This window comes from Parasteatoda tepidariorum, chromosome 8 (genome assembly GCF_043381705.1).
Source record: "Parasteatoda tepidariorum isolate YZ-2023 chromosome 8, CAS_Ptep_4.0, whole genome shotgun sequence".
Lineage (NCBI taxonomy): Eukaryota > Metazoa > Arthropoda > Arachnida > Araneae > Theridiidae > Parasteatoda > Parasteatoda tepidariorum.
The window spans coordinates 59,523,903-59,544,149 of record NC_092211.1 but is presented as its reverse complement, the minus strand read 5'-3'; the positions used below and the strand labels follow the sequence as shown (position 1 = coordinate 59,544,149).

Sequence of the window (20,247 nt, the reverse complement as noted above, 5' to 3'; positions counted from 1 at the left end):
ATTATGCTAAAATAAGCCTTTATAGCATTGAAATAGATAATATTTGATTAGTAGTTATGTCTGTATTCCTTAACTTGCAGCCAGAGAGTTAACAAACTCGTGTAGGTTTGGAAAATTTTATACTTTAAATTTAGAGTTAATGGTTAATTGCTAAAATTTATTTTTAAAAAAATAATAACTCTCTAAGAACCATAAAAAAATCATCTTAAAAGGAAAAATAATGTCCTTCACTTTCGAAAACAGGTTTCATAATACTTTTGAAATAAAGTTATAAATTGTAACTCAGAATTATACATTTAATAAAAATAAGGTAATGATTAAAATGAATAAGATGTAAAGATGTAGTAAATGATAGTGTAAAGATGAAGTAAATGATAAGTGCAAAGATGAATGAATTAAAAATGTCAATAAATATCTGATTTTTAGATACAGTCCTTAAGAACATTAGAATTGCAAATTGTATGTCATGTTTTTGATAAGCTTAAATTTAAAAGACTGTCTATGGTCCACAAACAAATTCTCGTATCTTGAAAGACTCTACTCAATATCAACACTTATTATTGGAGGAAACTTAAATTAGCAAAATTTACTGCGAAACATATACTAACTCGTAAAGGGATATATGTTTAAAATGAAAAATATAGCTCAAAATGCTAGAAAAATGTTACAAATCTAAAGCATAAAACTACATGCAAAAAGAAAAGCACTATGCATTTGTTTTAGGCATACTCAAAAATGTATGCATTTATTATCAATATCCTAACTTAGTTATAACTAATTCTTTAAAAAAAAAAGAAGAAGAAGAAGAAGAAGAAAAATTTCCCCACGCAAAAAAATTTAAATTTCCCATAAAATTTGAAGAAAAAAAATTGCTAAAAACTGCCCAAAATACGAGTAATTAACGAGTTCTTTATTCTGCGCATATACGCAAAAAAAAAAGAAAAAAAAAAGATTTTTTTTTTTTTTAATTTTGTAGTGAATTGTATTTGACAACTAATTAAGTTCGATTTGAATATCTTAAGCAATTTTTTAAGGAGATTTTTTTTTTCTTTTTAAAAGAAACCTTAAAATAGTAAAGGGTTTTCTACAAATTTCATTTTGTACTATTAAGCAAGATTTATAAAAATGACGCCGGTTAGAGATCATGCCGATAAAAGTAGCTTTTCTTTCGCATGTTTTATTTTCTAATTCCATCACACTTTGTTGTCCGGACCATCATTAGTATGAAAAGTCGCACGATCTAATCACTTCTAAATTTATGAACTGATTCTCTAAGTATTTATTTTTTAAATATTAAAAAATGTGTTAGTATCGGGGTGTTTACATTATTTTGTCCAATTCCTGTATAAATTATTAGACACATACATACATATATATAAATATTTTATTAATTTAGATTATTCCAATTTTTTTTTTCATTTTTATTTAATAAAATCTCCTCTCTTAGACATTACACTATTCTTTGCAGATCCTTTTCATCGAGGAGTTTGTTCCGGCAACTCACCCCTGTACGTCATTACAAGCAAATTACTTATCTAAATTGTTTACACCTAACTGAATAATTTTTACATAATTGCAATCAAATTTTTTAATTGCCTTCTTGCGAAATACGTTGCTGTATTTAAGGAAATAAAATACTTGGGAAATATTTATAATTAAAATAACAAAATCAGAAAATAATGGGTAAAAATGATATATAATTTTTTCCCTTTCTTAAAGCATTTTAAAACATGTAGTGAATTTATTATACTAAAAAATTTTTAATACAAATTAAATCTAATATACAAATTTATTTAATTTTAATTACATGTAAGGTATTAATGAAAAATAATCAATTTATTTGAATGAATCCTTTTGTTTTAAAATATATCTGTGAATAACAAAATAAAGGGATTGAATTAAAAGAAAAAAGAGAGAAAGAACTATAGAAAGGAAGATTTGGTACTATGTCAAGTAAGCGAAGAATCACTTTAATTAACTAGTTTATGGATTCAACAGAAGCAGAAACGAACATCGAAACAGAAATCAGAACTTTTCTGCTACATTTTTTACACAGGATTCCAATAAAAAAAAAAACTAATATAAAAGGAATAAAGTGCCAATATATTACCTGGAGAACACCTGGGTTAATGAATAACCCAGTAAAACATGGCTAGATACAATGATTAAGACCAGCTATGAAGCTTCATGACTGTTGGTTTAGCAGAATCAAAAGGAAGAAGGCCGATCATTACTTTTGGGAGCAAGGAAGGATTTGTTTCAGGTGACGCAGATGTATTTATAGGGAAAAAAGGTGGAGAAGAAATGGACCATTTTGAAAATTGGTTTAAAAAATTGTTATCTAAATTAAGACCGGAAAGTGTTATTGTTGTGGATAATGTTTCCTACCTCTCCGTCAAAGTGGAAAAAAATTCCCACTAATTCTTGGAAAGTTCAATCCAAGAATGGTTATCCAGCAAAAATATTGAGTGGGATATCTATATGCTTAAAGTAGAACTTTTGCAAAAAGACGCAGAAAACAAACACCTGTTTGACAGATATCGAGCTGAAGATATTGCCGAAAAGTACGGACATGCAGCTACCTCCATATCACTATAAACTGAATCCGATTGAATTGATATGGAGTCAGATAAAAGCGCTTGAAAATAAGACTTTCAAATTAAATGATGCAAAAACTCTTGTTATACAAAGCCATGAACAACGTAACTACTCAAAATTGGGTTAACTGTGTAAATCATTTAAATTCAGTGGAGGACGAAACGTGGCAAGCAGATCGGCAAACGTTTGGGAAAACCAAATCTTTATAATTTCGTTGAACAGTAATTCTAGTGACTTTGAAACAACTGTTGAAGAAATGTGAAGAATTGTTTTAAAAAAGTTCACATTATATGCAAAATAAGCTTATTTTCAATTGTTTTAGAAGTAAGTAGATTTTAACTTAAATGAAAGTTTTCAAAATTCTTTGATAATATTGAATTGTATTAAATACTCCAAAAATGTCATACTACTAAAATTTTCTTTACAATGATTCATAAATGAAAAAAAGAAGAAAACAAATTTAACAAGGTATAGTAAAATTGCATTTGATTATTTAATTTTCTAAATATTAACCTCATATGTACAATATTTAATGAAATTTTTTTCCCCTTCAGAATGAGAGAAAAAATATCCAAATAAACAAGAATATTATTAAACTGATGACAGTAGAGCATATTTGCTGTGTGGCTGATTCAACTTGTGATTTTTTTATTCCTTTTTTTTTTAAGATAAAGATAAAAATTGTTTTCGTTTTATTCATCCTCTCTAAAGATTCAAACTCTGAAGTACAGTCCTCAAAATAAAAATGAATCAGCCTGAATAACTTTCGTTCTAATGGTCAGATTTTCCTGAACCAAGTGTCAATCTTAATGGTTCCTGCAGTTGACCTCAAATATGCTAATTAATTGGTGCTAACTATTAATTAAGTTACGAAATCAGATGCAAAAACGTATTTCCTCTGAATAATATCCATTTGTTTTACTAGTAGAAACTAAGTTTACTTAGTATCATTCGCAAATCATATGAAGTGCAAATTCCTGAACTCAGTATATATATATANTATCATGCTTTAATAAAGTCCGTCAGCTTAGACGGGATATGTGTTCCCCCTCTTCCGCTTTGGAGAGGGGTTAAACTCCTATTTCACCATCGCAACTTAATAAAAGAAGATTATACACAATCTGGACTCTTTAATCATGCTCTCAATACTAATTTACTAAAAAAATATTAGAAGTCGACAGGATTCGAACCTGCGCGGGGAAACCCCAATGGATGTAATACAAAAATTAAATACTTTTGTATTAATAAAAGCATTAAAACTTCATTCCTTTTCATAAAATATCTTTAGTAAAAGATAAGGGATGTAATACAAAAATTATAAATACTTTTGTATTAATAAAAGAATTAAAACTCTTTCGTTTGCATAAAATGTCTTTGTTAGAATAAGTAAGTTTGTAAGAATAAGTGAAGTGTAGAAATATTCTATTTTGGAAATTCAAGGCTGAAAAAATACCATTAAATATAATTAGATTTATATTTCAAAGGAAGAGTTATTTTTAGAATCTTGTCCCTCTGTCACTTCCATATTAGAAAGCATTAAATGATTTTACTTAATGCGTAAGGATACAAAATATGCAAAGACTGAGCAAACTTTTATATATTCTTTCCTATCAGTTCTTTTATATCAGTTGCTTTGTAACAGTCTCTTTTTACAAAAACTAATCAATTTTATCATCGAAATTAAAATTGCGGGGGGAGGGGGATATTTAGAGGACAAACTAACTCAGAAATTGTGCTAAATTTTTTTTTTTATGATTCGCTGAAGTATTGTTAGAGATTCGCTCTTTGAAAAAATGAGTTCAAAGTTTTAGAAATGTTAATTTCTTGAATTATGTTGATGTATGTTACAATGACCTCTCACTTATGAGCCACCTCTTTTATGCACCTTTTTCATTTATACGACGATTCTTATAGGTCCCAGTACATTAGGTAGGAAAATAATGATAAACATCCTTCGTTTATGCGTTGCTCTAAATATAAATTTTTCAATTATGCGCCGAAATTTTAGGTTAGCATTTTAATTTTTTAATCCTTTAAATAGTTTTCTTTTTTTAAAAAAAAATTTTTAATTAAAAATGAAGCAAATAAGCAATCCTTGTTACAGATAGAAAGAAATATATGTTCTTAGATCCTATTGAATTTGCTTCCCTGTGACCTTTTCATTTTTGCTGTTTCTGGAAAGACATTCTTTCTAAAATTTTGAGTAGGGTGTCTTATCTGATACACCAACAACAATGAAAGCCCATTGATCTTTTAGAAAACGACCATTCCTCTTGTCCAGAGGTTAGTTTTACACCCATGCTGTTTTCTAGAAGAAGAAAAAGACACCTGGAATACGAAAGAAACCACGATCACTTACTTGCAGTCAGATGGACATTATGAGTAAATAAAAGGAGGTCATCTGTTTAGTGACGGAAGTACTTGAACAGCTTATTGTGCAGCATATTATGACGTCAAGTACTTTTCTTAGAAATTTATCATGTGATGTTTCACCCCCTCCCATAAAACTCAAATTTTTTGTGAAGAACTGTTCATTTATATCTAAATAAAACTTGTGAACGATGAGAACGCAGTGGATGATACTGACGAGATGATAAAGTTCCTCCAAATCACACAGCAGTATTGAAAGCTTTAGACACTATTCCTGACTATTTACAATTTAATTTTGCTTCTGAAACTCCCCCTTATCCCATTTATATGATCTGGAAAAAACTGTTTTTGAAATATGTGGGCAAAAATAAATACAAACATGTATTAAGATTATTTTGTAAGAAAGAAAAACGGCTTAAGATATGTTAAATTTTTTCTTTGTATAGTTATAGTAAATACCAAAACAGTATAAATATATAAATTTTATCTTTAAAAACATATTTATTCATATTGCCACTGCAATTTACGTTGAGTTTTCGAAATTTGAAGTTTTTCACTTATGCGCCTCTTTCACTTATGGATTTTTTCTGTTGGCCCCTTACACCGGTGCATAAGTGAGAGTTCACTGAAAAAAATATAAAAAATGCCAATATTTTAACTCAAACAAAAAGCATATTACAGCGGATCATAGAGTTTAAATAGCAAGGTTAGAGAATTCAAAAATAAAATTAAAAGATAATAAGTCATTATGATTTATTTTTCGGCTGCTTACTAGGATCTTCGTTTTTGCTTCACCAAGGGAAAACTAATGGTCAATGTAAAAATAATGTAAATAACCATTTAAAAAATACACATGCTTTATAATATTAGTAAAATAACAAGTATTTCTCCGAATTAGAATTTTTAAAGAAGTTAGCTGCCTTCTAGTATAAGAGTTCACTCTTGAAACTACTGATCATGCATGAAATATCTAACTACCCTACGACTGAGTTCAGGAATTTGCACTTCATATGATTTGCGAATGATACTAAGTAAATTTGGTTTCTAGTAAAACGAATGGATATTATTTACACATTCAATTCGCTAGTTTATTAAAAAAAGAATTTAAAAAATTAAAAGAAAGGAAAATTTAGGTTTATAATACCCCAAATTAAGCAAGAGTAAGAGTTACGGTTTTTAACTCCGCCTTTCTTTTCATGAGATGACTTATTTTGCTGACGATTTTGCCTGTTTTTTATTATTAATTAAAGCCAGCTTATGCATTCCTGTAATTTTTTCACTTTATATTCGAAATTTTAAAGTCGAATGACATGCATGAAATGTTCCCTAGTTCAAGGAATCTAAGTTAAATAGTTGCAAGGCCGATTGTTTCGAAAAGAATTAACTAATTCAGTGCAATGAAACAATTATCAATGAATTATTAATATTCTTGTTTCCTTATTACGAAATATTAGATCCAAATTTGTATTCATTATTTCTTTAAAACGTGTATTAAAACTGTTATTATAGATTATTTAATAAGATGAAATCCTAATGTTAGAAAAAGAACAATTTTTGAGATAATGATTCTAAAAATAGCACTTTTTTCGAATTTTTTTACAATTTTCTTTTATTTTAGTAGTTGTTTAACAAAACAAGGCATATCGGACATTTTCTTGATATAGCAATATTTTTTTGAACTGTGCAAAAGTTGAGAAATAATATAAACTTTTTAAAAATATATTTTCAACTTTTTAACAGAAAAGGGTAACTTTCTTTAAGTTAGCAGGCAGGAATAACTTTAAACGTCAAAATAAAATTGTATGTCTATAGTTTTTGTTCATTTAAAAACAAAACAATCCGTTGTATTTTTTTATTGTGCACACATACGCATTTACTTTTCATTATTCAAATAAATAAGAAACAGTAAAAAAAGAAAATTAATAATTTATCTTCATTTTTCAAAAACAATAGTATGCTTAGTAAATAGCTGTTCTGCATCGAATGAAAATGATCAGTAGAATATTTTTAAATTCTTAACAAGGTTTAATTCTCAGCTAGCTGGCAATAATTCTAAGTTTTCTTTCAATAAAAACTTAACAATAATTTAAAAAGTAATTTTATTTTAAAGGAAAACATAAATTAAAATATTAAAACAATTGATTAGTATATTAATGGAAAAATAATATATATAGTAGCATANTCATTATTTCTTTAAAACGTGTATTAAATCTATTATTATAGGTTATTTAATAAGATGAAATCTTAATGTTAGAAAAAGAACAATTTTTGAGATGATGATTCTAAAAATAGCACTTTTTTCGAATTTTTTTACAATTTTTTTTTATTTTAGTAGTTTAACAAAACAAGGCATATCGGACATTTTCCAACTATAGCAATATTTTCTTGAACTGTGCAAAAGTTGAAAAATAGTATAAACTTTTTAAGAAGATATTTTCAAATTTTTAACAGAAAAAGGTAACTTTCTTTAAGTTAGCGGGTAAGAATAACTTTAAACGTCAAAAATAAAATTGTATGTCTATAGTTTTTGTTCATTTAAAAAACAAAGCAATCCGTTGTATTTTTTTGCTGTGCACACATGCGCATTTACTTTTCATTACTCATATAAATAAGAAACAATAAAAAAAGAAAATTAATAATTTATCTTCATTTTTCGAAAACAATAGTATGCTTAGTAAATAGCTGTTCTGCATCGAATGAAAATGATCAGTAGAATATTTTTAAATTCTTAACAAGGTTTAATTCTCAACTAGCTGGCAATAATTCTAAGTTTTCTTTCAATAAAAACTTAACAATAATTTAAAAAGTAATTTTATTTTAAAGGAAAACATAAATTAAAATATTAAAACAATTGATTAGTATATTAATGGAAAAATAATATATATATGGTAGCATAAATAATAGGATTTTGAGAAACGGTAAAATTTAATTCAAAAGTTAGAAAAATAATTCTTCGAAACACGCGCAGATAGGTAATTTACAAATTTATTTCAAGATTAAGGCGATATATAAGATGTAAAAAAAATTTGAGAAGCTTAAAAATGTTGACTACACATTCGTATTAATAATTACAAAATAGTCATTGAAAAAATTGATAAACATATTATTGCAAATCTATGCATACTTTGGTATATTATTGAAATTGTATCAATTATTAAAAGTGCAAACTAACAATTAAAATAAAAAAAGCAGATACATAATTACGTTCTATCAGAAATAAATTACAGCTGATATAAATCTCAACATTCGCTAATAAAATGTTTTATTTAAATCTCCTTTTTAAATTAAGAATAAATTTTTAGAAGAAAAAAAAACATATTTTATAATTTAAAAAAAAAGGATTAGCAATTGGTTATCAGCGAAAATATATGAATGAAATTTTACTCTACACGCGCGTAAATCAAGTCCTCGTAAGTTAACCACATTTAAAGATTGATCGCCGCATTTAAATATTTCTTAATTGTCGAGAAATTATTTTTTAAAAATAATTAATTTTAATTTTTCTTTGCTTCTACCGTATAAAAATTGCTGAAACTTTAGATTTTGATTTAGAAAAATACGTTGATTAATACGATATAAAAAAATTTATACCTCATAATTTAAAATGTCTTCATTCGCAATTCGGCTACCCCCTACATTTTGAAGGTTAAGAATCCAAATATGCTAAAAAAATATATGTTTAATCAGAGAAAGAGTACGTTTTGGTGTCTGATTTCGTACTTTAATTAATAGTTAGCACTAATTGATTAGCATATTTGAAGTCACCCTCAGAAACCATTAAGATTGACACTTAGTTCGTGAAAACCCGACCATTAGAACAAAAGTTATTCAGGGTGATTCGTTTTTTATTTTGAAGACTGTACAACTCGCTTTTTATCGGAACTTTAATAATGTAGTTGCGGAATTTTCAGATTTTGATTTTATTATTCTTTTTTAAGGCAAAAGTAAAAATTGATTTCGCTTTATTTAATCTCTGTAAAGATTCAAACTGAAGTGTAACTCACTTTTTATAGGAACTTTAATAATGTGGTTGTGAAGTTTTAAGATTGTGATTTTATTATTCTTTTTTTAAGATAAAAGTAAAAAAATTTTTCGCTTTATTCAATCTCTGTAAAGATTCAAACTCTGAAGTACAACTCGCTTTTTATACTTTATAACGTGGTTGCGGAATTTTAAGATTTTTATTTCTGATTAATTAAAGGGACTTTTAAATATCATTTGAAATACAAATTCCATAATATAAGTTTGCAAATTCGTTAGTTATAAACTTATAAAATGTATAGGAATTGAAATAATTTCAAAGAAGACGCAAAATTTGAATCCGATTTTTTTTTTTTTTAACTTTGAAAGATAAATTTAAACCGTTCAATATTTCAATTATTATTTTTGAAATACAATGCCAAAGAATGTTGAGAAATTCTTACTCTTATGTAGACTCTGAGCCTTCTTTTACCGGCAAAGATCTTGAAAAGTAAAGGAAGGTTCTGATATTTTAAAATAAGCAATTTCTTTCGAAGAAATTAGCCTAACCACCCAAGTAGAATTTCTCCTAATGAGAAATTGTGGATTGAATTCAATTCAGGGAGACCCCACAAAGAGTTCGCAGAAGGAACTCTATACTGATAAAATATTAAATAAAAAAACATGATGACCACCAGCATAGGTCAAAGAGTTCGTGCTGAGTCTAAGAGGGTGGGAAGCTGAAAATATGGGAGGGGGCGTACAAGCAGTACTATGTGGATAATAATCCAAATTTATAACGTTTGTGAGAATTATCTTTCTGTTCTTTTGTCTCTTAGAAGCAAATATATTTCAGAAACAAATTACTTTTATAGTAAAAAAAAAACTTTTCTGGAAAAAATTTAAATTCTTCATTTATATTTAAAAAAAAAAGAACAGTAAATATTATGAAACATAAGTATGATCTTTTCCATGATCAATGATTTCCTGCCTATATTGACTTCTCCTTCCCCCACAAAACACCAATGTGGGATAAATTAATGTACATTAATCTACAAAATGAAAAAAAATTTGCATATAAAAATAAATATCTAAAACAAAGTATTTATGAGCATCTATGCATTATTTTAACTTAGATTTAAGCAGGGGGAAATCGTTTTAAATGTTATTAATTTTTTTGTTTAAAATTAGTTTCGTTTAGTTAAAAAATCATAATAAGAAAAAAACAGAACAGTAAATATTATAAAACATAAGTATGATCAATGATTTCCTGCCTATATTGACTTCTCCTTCCCCCACAAAACACCAATGTGGGATACATTAATGTACGTTAATCTAACAACAAAAAAAAGTTGCATATAAAAATAAATATCTAAAACAAAAAATTTATGAGCATCTATGCATTTTTTCCCCATTTAGATTCAAGCAACAAAAAAAAATCCTTTTAAATATAATTTTTTGTTGTTTAAAATTAGTTTTACCCAGTTAAAAAATCCTAGTAAGAAAAAAAACAGTAAATATTATAAAACATAAGTATGATCTTTGATTTCCTGCCTATATTGACTTCTCCTTCCCCCACAAAACACCAATGTGGGATAAATTAGTGTACATTAACCTATAAAATAAACAGTTGTATATGAAAATAAATATCTAAAACAAAGTATTTATGAGCATTTATGCATTATTTTAACTTAGATTTAAGCAACAACAAAAAAAATCCTTTTAAATATAATTTTTTGTTGTTTAAAATTAGTTTCACTCAGTTAAAAAATCCTAGTAAGAAAAAAAACAGTAAATATTATAAAACATAAGTATGATCTTTTTCATAATCAATGATTTCCTGCCTATGTTGACTTTTCATTCCCCCACAAAACACCAATGTGGGATACATTAATGTACGTTAATCTAACAACAAAAAAAAGTTACATATAAAAATAAATATCTAAAACAAAAAATTTATGAGCATCTATGCATTTTTCCCCCACTTAGATTCAAGCAACAAAAAAAAATCCTTTTAAACATAATTTTTTGTTGTTTAAAATTAGTTTCACTTAGTTAAAAAATCATAATAAGAAATTCTAATTTTAAAAATCGTAATAAGAAAATCTGCTTTTTAAAAACCATAATAAGAAATCAGCTTACAACTACTCTCTCAAATTAATAATTATTAGAAAGGCTCTGAAAAAGTCGTGTTCATTTCTGTATTTTGTTCAAAATTTTAATAAGATTCGCGGTTTAAAAAAAAAAAATCGGCGTTTTGTTTTCGTTAACGGTAATACAGGTAACTTTCTCTCCTTTTTTGTTACCTAATCCCTCAACCAACTTAAAGAGTAACCCAAATTTCCATGACAACGGCTGTAACCTGTTTTTCTCTCCAATGCCAACTTGAGGTATGCCAAGTATAGAAACTTTTCGAAGGTACAGGATTAATAAATAAAAGCTTGAGTAACATACACATACTGTGAGAAACCACACGGTTGCGTTGATATACGTCAATACGATTGTATTTCCAATAAAAAAAATATAAAGTATCAAAAATTTAAATTGATTCAAACTTAAAGTAAAATTTAAAAATTAAATAATTTTATTAAAAACAATCTAATTATGATCGAATGATTATTGAACCAAATTAGGTGCAATTCATGACATTTATATAAAAGTTAATAAGACGAATTTTTGGGGGCTTTTTCTTCGAAAGTTTTTTCTTCTTTTTGTCCCCGATGATTCCACTGTTACAAACTCCGAAAAAACAATAACATATTATATGCTTATTGTATACATATTGCACATAGTTTAAGCATATAATATGCTTATGCATATTACGTGTTTAAACTGTATTATTTCATATGACGGCTGATCTTCCCATCGTAGAACAAATTCAGGTTAAAAATTAAGTATTCAAAAAAACGCAAAAAAAGAAAAAATATATATAGTAATCCCTGCCAGTACTGACCCACGCTAAAAAGAACACTGAAAGGAGCATCAGAAGAAAAACCCACAAAAAAGCACGAGAGAAAAAGCACCTCATTAACTATTATATAAATATAATGACCGATTCGATTAGGGATATTCAATCCGAATTTAACGTCATTCAAATTATTATGTACTGTTAAAAATATATTTCCTTAGCATAAAAAATTATAAATAAAAGGCCAAGTTTATTTTAAGTTATATACGGATATCATAAAACAAATTTATTTATGATTTTTATGAAACTAGACAGTTTCTCCTTACTATTGGCAAGCGAATATTTTCCTTGAGTTAGCATTTACTTGCAAAATTTGGGATGAAAAACTAGTGCTTAANATATTTACAGGCTCCCGCTAGACGGCGTACTCGAGCGTTGCGATCGCGAATTGGCAAGCGAATATTTTCCTTGAGTTAGCATTTACTTGCAAAATTTGGGATGAAAAACTAGTGCTCAACTTCAGTAAATCTTTAAGAATGCATTATTCAAATTCGTTAGAATGATTTTCTAAGAATTTATATAAATAGATCACATATTTTTAATGTAGCATATTTTGACTATAGCCGAAAGGCAGTGGTATACAAAAATAAAGTCGTATATCTTTCAAGTTACAAGGTATCCCTCCCACCAAAGAAAAAGAAACTGCTGTTTTCATTTGTTTTTAACCAAAATTTATTTCTTTCATGGCTAATTTTTTGTTTACATTATTTCTTCATAGTTTGATTCGAATGAATTTGGGGGTGATATTTAATTGTATTACAAACAATTTAGAACATGGAAAATTTTGAAAGTTTCACTATTTTAGTATGTTTGTTAATAATTTTTAGACTACAATTTAATATTTTCTTATTTAGACAATTAAGATGCAGTATGAACGGTCTTCAAAAATTGAATTCGGGTGAAGGTATTTATGATCTTGTTGAGAGAACCAAATTCATATGTTATAAAAAAACTGATAATAGAATTCGAAGAGTATGTTGATCTTGATAATTTAAGTGAGATGTCTAATAAAAGACAAAATTGAAAGGATAGTCCCACAATTCTACTATTCCAGACTTTTCAGCATTTCTTTCCGAAAATACCCCTAAGGAAAATATAAGTGTTGAAGTTTCTTTGAATTTAAAAAATAAATGCTGGCCAAAAAAAATTCTTATACCTTATCTAATTTGATCTTATTTTTAAACAAAAGCAATATTTAATAATAATAATTCCCCTCAACCAATAATGAAAATATATAATGCTTTTTAAAAAATCAATTTAGATTTTTGAAAATAAGAATTTCCTTAAAAAATAAATAATGTTATTAAAAATAAAAATTCCTCATATAAGAATACTTATGTTTTTTAAAACAAGAAATTCCCATAAATTTTTTTTAAAAAAACGAACTTTTAATTTTAAAAATAAAATTTAAAGAAGCATGCCTATAACTTCTTGATTGTTGAAAACATAATACTGTTATTTTCCCTTTCAGTTTTCAACAAAGTAAGTGCATGATCTTGTAATCTTTTTTTCCAAGAAATTGCTGAAAAGGTTGCAAGCGCACCTCCCAAATAAGAGGAAGAGTGTCATGCTCCTCCTCACTATATATTCTGCTTTATAAACTAACAAACATTTGGTGTAAAACAATAACATTTAATAAATATTGGCAATAAACGTTTGGTGTAAAAGCGGCGATAATCGCGCCAAGCTAGTTTACTGGTTAAGTAGTAAAGAATCATTTGAGTCGATGGTTTTTCATTAATAATATTGGTGAGATTTTTGACTACATATTATCATGCCAAAGATTACCCCTTTAGTTCTTTTCAATGTAAGGATACATGCCTCAGGTGTTCCTTTGAAAGTATTGGGATGGGGGTTAACACCACAGGTGGTATTTTCGGTGAAACGATCCCAGAACCAATCTATGGCTTGGTCAATGGTATGGTGATAGATCATCACCACGCCCATAAGAAGGGGGAATCAGAAGAATTCAGTGAAACGACCCTGCCAGGGACCTTTTCTTATCTTTTATGGTGATTAGCAGCTTGAAATAGGATTGGCTGGATGTAGAACTTCCCATAACTCAAGAATCTGAAGCATTTGATAGTTAACTGTAAATAATTTCGCTAAAAAGCTTTTAAAGAATAGTATTCTAGTTTTATTATTTATTGAAGCTGTTATTCTTATTTTAAAATCCGAATTTGCTATGTCTTCCACTTGCCTGGATTACCGCGATTGCTTGCTCATTTTCAAAGCTTTTCATCTGAAAGAAAATGGCGCTGAAGGAGAGATATGTCAGTGTGGGCTTGAAAGAGAGGATATTGCTTTTTTGAAAGAACATGAAGAAATAGCTGTTATGGAAAACAGAAATGCAAGAGGTAGATCTCGGAAAAGATTTCTGAATGATATTTTTGAAATAGAGTCCATTATGGCACCAGCTAGTGATGATGATATTTGGGCAGCTGAGAAGTTGAAAAAGATATTTTGTTCTATGGCGCCATTTAGGGCGTTGGTGTGGTGCGGTAGGTTTTTGATAAAATTCCACGAAAGAAACCAGTGCAGTCAGTATTTAACTTCTGCTGTGAAGTTTTATTTAAAATCTCTAGATATCGGGAAATATGGTTTATATTACACTAATCGCCGGGTAGAAAAGAAGATTTCAGAACTTTTAAGGCTTTCCTGTAAACATCGTGTTCACCATAGTGTGTTCATAGAATTTTTAAGATTGATTTTTAAGAAAAACTTTTATGCCTACTATAGCTACTTTGATGCCAGTTCAATGTTAGAAGATATATTAAAAGCTGCGCAAGAGTCTAAAATAGATATTTTTAATTCATGGAGAGAAGTTGACACAATGTTCTACAGTTCATTCAATGATTTTCTATGTCTTAATGTGGAAAATTTTATTCCCATGATTAGATATGGAAAAACAGAAGGCTTATCTTTTTCAACTGACAATTTTGAGTATTGGTACACAGCTGCATCTGAGTAAGTATTTTCACTTATTTTCTATTTTTTTAATTGTTTCTTCAACTAATTTTTGGAAAATCCGAATGCTTCTAATGCAGCAGTCTCATTGGAAAAATCTTCATTACATTCGATTATATACAGTACCGGTCAAAAGTTAGCGAAAATTTTGAAATCTACAAAAAGAAAATGTCTAAATTCAAATGTTCATAGAACTGCGAAAAATCATTTAAATTGCATGAAAATTTGATATGTTCCAAAGTGAACCCTCTACAGTTAGTTGCATATGATCAAATTGAAATACTTTGTTTTTTTGCGAACTGAATCCAGCTTTTCATCATGGGTTGTTTCTATGGTAAAAAAAAGTTAAGTTCGAACGCTTACCAAACTTGCAAAAAAAAATTTTGTTTTTTCTGTTAATAGAAAATAGTTATTTGAACCGTTCTATGTAAGCCTTCAAAATTTCAGATTGATTTGATTTTTTTTGGACGAAGTTATAGAATTTTGAAAAACATATGTACTTTTCTCGATTTTTGAGCATTCCACATATGCAGTCTTTTGATCTATACATCTTCTACCAAAGAACTTTTTAATTTTAATGTTTTATATATCTACAAATATTTTATATTGATTATAAAACAAACTAAAATATTTGACAACTAAACTAATATACAAACTAATAAACAAACTAATATACAAACTAATAATAAACTAATATACAAACTAATATATCGAATAAATATTCTTATTCATTATTGTAATTATTGTTATTACAAAGAGTTTATTATGAATATATAATTAAAACAATGCTTTGATATTTCGAATCGAAATCAGTTATGGGACATTTTACAACAGGAATGGAACTCTATATCACTTGAAGTGGTTAATGGTTTGTTAGAACGAATGCCACGCATGTGTAAGGCTATAATAAAAGCAAAAGGTGGATGGTTCCAGGAATCAAGAATTAAAGTGTTAATTTTTGGAAAATCCGAATGCTTCTAATGCAGAAGTCTCGTTGGAAAAATCTTCATTACATTTGATTATATACAGTACCAGTCAAAAGTTTGCGAAAATTTTGAAATCTACAAAAAAAAAATGTCTAAATTCAAATGTCTAATTGCAATAAGGATAACAAAATACGAATAAGAATATGTTAAATATTTGACCTGTTGTAAATAAAATAGTTTAGTAAAAGTGCAAATTTTTTATACTATTGTTATTATTTTTTTAGAATTACTTATGTAATTATTGTTATAACTTTTTATTTTAATTTAATGTAAAGTAAAAATATCACAACGAAGCTAATACATATGAGCAATAAATATAAACAATAATAATTACAATAATGAATAAGAGTATTTGTTTTATAATAAATATTAATTTTTTTGAAAATATAGAAAATCATTAAAATTAAAAAGTTCTTTGGTAGAAGATGTAGAGACCAAAAGACTACATGTGTGGAATGCTCAAAAATCGAGAAAAGTACACATGTTTTTCAGAATTCTATAACTTCGTCAAAAAAAATCGAATCGATTTGAAATTTTGAGGGCTTACATAGAACGGATCCAATAACTATTTTCCATTAACAGAAAGTAGAAAATGTTTTTTTTTTTTTTTTGCAAGTTTGGCAAGTGTTCAAACATAACAAATTTTTTCACTATAAAAACAATCCGTGATGAAAAGCTGGATACAGTTCGCAAAAAAAAGTACTGCAATTTGATCATATGTAACTCATATGATCATATGGTTCACTTTAGAATATATCAAATTTTCATGCAATTTGAATGATTTTTCGCAGTTCTATGAACATTTGAATTTAAACCTTTTCTTTGTAGATTTCAAAATTTTCGCAAACTTTTGACCGGTAGTGTATATTCGGAATTATATACGAAATGGGTCGAGTTGTTCCAGGGAGAGGAAAGTTTAAAAATCAACTTCTTCTTAAATGTTATAAATAATATTATAACAAATAAAACTATTCGACTGATTTTGCTCAGTTTTGTATTTTGGCGTTTTAATTATCTCACTTTTTTAAATTGTATTTTCTGGAACAATTCGACTGATTATTTTGTCATTTAAAATGAATTCTAATTTTTTTAACATGGTGCTTAAATTTGTATAGCTTACAATTAAAAAAAAATGTCGATTATTATTCAATAAAATTATAAAAAATCATAAATTGCTATAAAAAATATTATTCTTCTAGAATTATCTTTGCATAAACGAAATTTAAAATTGGGCACAAAATTTGTTCAATCCGCTTAAAAATTTCCGAGATATGGTGAAATACGTAACAAGTAAGATTAGCATTAATGTTATCAAAACATTGATGGGATCAAAATTTTCGACTCAGCTGCTGGTCAAACTATTAGGATCACAACTCCCAGATTGCGACTACCCCCTATATTTTTCAGGTCAAATTAACATTACTTAAAATAGCGTTTATACCAACCACTTAAAATTGAGTCCTAGTACGCGAAAATTAGATCACCAGTTAAAATTCATTCGTAGAGCGTTTTTTTTTTTATTCCGCCCACTGTATATATAATAAAAATAGTTTAGTTATTTTTTACATTTAATTTTTTAGGTGCACAATGCGTGAAATGTAGGGAACACTAAATAATTTTTGTTCTAATAATTGCCTTTTTACTCACTCGCGTTTTATTAGACCAATTATTTAGTATGGCCGCGAGACTTGGGTGATTAATAAAGCAGAAAAAAAAAATAGATTACTCCCTTCTGAAACAAAAATCCTTTGGTTAATTTTTGGAGCAGAGATTAAAAAACAGTACATGGAGAAGTTTATATAATCATGAAGTGTATAATAAATGTAGACAACCGCATATTTTGAAAGTTATTATGTCATACAGGATCAGATGTCTGAGACATGTTTTTCGTCGTAAAAATTCTGAGAATACAAAGAAGTTCTTCTTAAAAGTGTTAAACAATAATATTGCGCACTTACTAATTTTGTATAAGTAATTTAGTACCGTATATTTGTTTAATTTTAATTTTTAAAAAAAAAATTAGTTTGATTATTTTTATTAAACTGATCAAAACTGATGCGGATGATGCTGAAAGTTCTTCTAACATAAATTACACAAAAACAATGATATATTTCAAACATCACATGACTAATGTGCAATAAGCTATCTCTTATGAAATTCTAATTGCAGAATTGTATTGGTAAAATAAGTTTTTATGCATCCTTAAGAAGATAAAATCATTTTATTTTTGTTCAAACTTAAGCGAAAAATGAAAAGCGCATCGCTTTTGTAATATACTTTAATGACCACCAAATATCCCCCATGTTTTTCATCAATGACTGTTTTAGGGTTAACAAAAAAAATAAGTTTTTTTTCTAATTTTCCAAACTTAGTTAGATTTTTTAAGTCTGTCAATTTTTAAAACTTGAGAAATTTCGTGCTTGTTTTTGCCAGTCATATGCTTTTTAATGCAAACGCATAAAAAAGCATATGATTTTTTTTAACAAAGCATGTGTTTGTCAATTCGGATTTTGTATAGCTTGAATGTTTTTACCTTTCCCGTTAACTTAATGTGAAAAAGAGGCTAGTTGTTGAGTTAATGCTGTTTGCTGATACTAAGAGTTTCTTTTTTTTTTTCTTTCTCAGTCATTTCAGTGAAATAATAATAGATGAAATTTTTATCACGAGTCCTACCAGTTTCCGCTCCCTACAAATTACATATTTGTTTCTTCATGTGGAAATCAAAATAATGCCTTCAATAACAGCGGCCTACATTCTCAAGTTATTGTGGAACAGCATAACAGATCCATTCTTGTGTGAGGGGGACTTCAGAAAGAGTGGCCTAGTCATTTTACCAACCGGTGCACATGATGTCAATATACTACATAAAGCCTGGACTTGGTATGAGGATCGTGTACTTGAGAATGTAAATTCACCCAAAAGACCAAGATCTCTTGGTCATCTTTCAAGGTGTTCTGTTCGTCGACAACTAGCGGCATGCCTTCAACTTCCGTGTGGCGTCGAACAACTTGATCTCCCGAAGATTCTTAAAAGTTATATTCTACTGGAAGATTCCGAAGTTATACTATAAGCAGTGTCAGAAAAAATTAATGCAATTTCGTGTATGTATTATATATATATCTTCTAATAAAAATATACACACATTCGAATATAAGAGTTTGTAATCATTAATAAGTTTGCAGAACATAATCTACTTAGTTTAAAGGGACATCTTTGTTGTAAGATATGGTTTCATTGTTGTCTTGGGGTATTAGTTCACTTTTAGATCACCTGAATTTCAGCCCCGACCCCTCTAAGAAGCTGTATCTTTGATGGATGAGATGGTTAAGGAGGGCTGCTGGACTTACGGTTGCACAAGCCTTCAGTTTGGTGTCCTGTAGGGGTGACACGCCAGTAAATAAGTAAGAGGTTGAACTGAGGATCTGTGATTATATTTTTAGTTCAGAGAAATTTTCTCATTGGTGTAGCGAAAGCCACTGTTTTAAAGTAAATTATAAACTGTTTTAAAGTAAACTATTAGCTTTGTTAATTATTATTGATGACAATTATTAATTGAAGCAAAATAATAAACTTCGTACAGAATGTAAAATTAATATAGACATTGCACTAATTCGTCTTGGAGTGCTTAACAAACTATTATTAACACCAATGATATTAAATTTCGGTACTATATACTTATGGCATAATGGTGATTGATGCAATTTTAATAAGTACCATATACTCTTACATAAGTACACAGTATTTTATGAGCACATATAGTGCATATACAATGATGCCTATATAATAATATAGTTAGTCCTTATTTTGAGGACATGAGAGACTCTAAGAACGTGTTTTGCTTAATCCAATAACATAAAGCCACCAAAAAGGGCAACAATTAATAGTAAAAGGGAAAAATCGAATTATTTTAGTTTATTATTTCTGTATTTCTCTTAAAATTTTGAAAATTATTTTTTGGCGTTGCACAATACTGATTTAAGGATATTTTTTACTATTTTTTTTTCCAGCTTTTTAATAATGTATGAATATTTGCATTCTTAAAATCGCGAAGGAAAAAAAATCAATTTTAAAATCAAAGGTATTAACAATTAAGATAAGGAATGATTGCGCGATATTTTTATCATGTATAAACTTTACAGCATGATTACCAAGTTTTATATATTTATGTAATTTATTTAAAGGAGAACATTTTATGATTTCCACACTTGTGCTGTTTCAAACTACTGTTTTAAACACTAAAGCTTGCTAATTTACTATAGCTTCTTTTGCTTATTTTCAAATTAAGTAAACAATGCTGTAATTTATCATTTTTCTATCAACACAGTGGCAGCTGTATCTTAAAAACATAGCGGTGGTGGAGAATATTAACAAATCAAGTTAACCAAATTGAATGAATTT

The 20,247-nt window shown here is 27.7% G+C and overlaps 1 protein-coding gene across 1 annotated transcript; it reads left to right on the top strand.

Moving 5' to 3' along the window:
* The first annotated feature begins 13,857 nt into the window (after positions 1–13,857).
* Positions 13,858–19,003, top strand: LOC107444280 (uncharacterized). Its single transcript, XM_016058381.3, has 2 exons — positions 13,858–14,863; positions 18,475–19,003. The coding sequence occupies exons 1-2, from the start codon at positions 14,082–14,084 to the stop codon at positions 18,917–18,919; spliced, it is 1,227 nt and encodes a 408-aa protein (XP_015913867.1). The 5' UTR covers positions 13,858–14,081; the 3' UTR covers positions 18,920–19,003.
* The last annotated feature ends 1,244 nt before the right edge of the window (positions 19,004–20,247 follow it).

Coding starts and splice junctions, on each gene's coding strand:
- LOC107444280 (XM_016058381.3), top strand. CDS start 14,082: ATGTCTTCCACTTGCCTGGATTACCGCGATTGCTTGCTCATTTTCAAA. Junction 14,864..18,474: donor TGGTACACAGCTGCATCTGA/GTAAGTATTTTC, acceptor TTTCTTTCTCAG/TCATTTCAGTGAAATAATAA.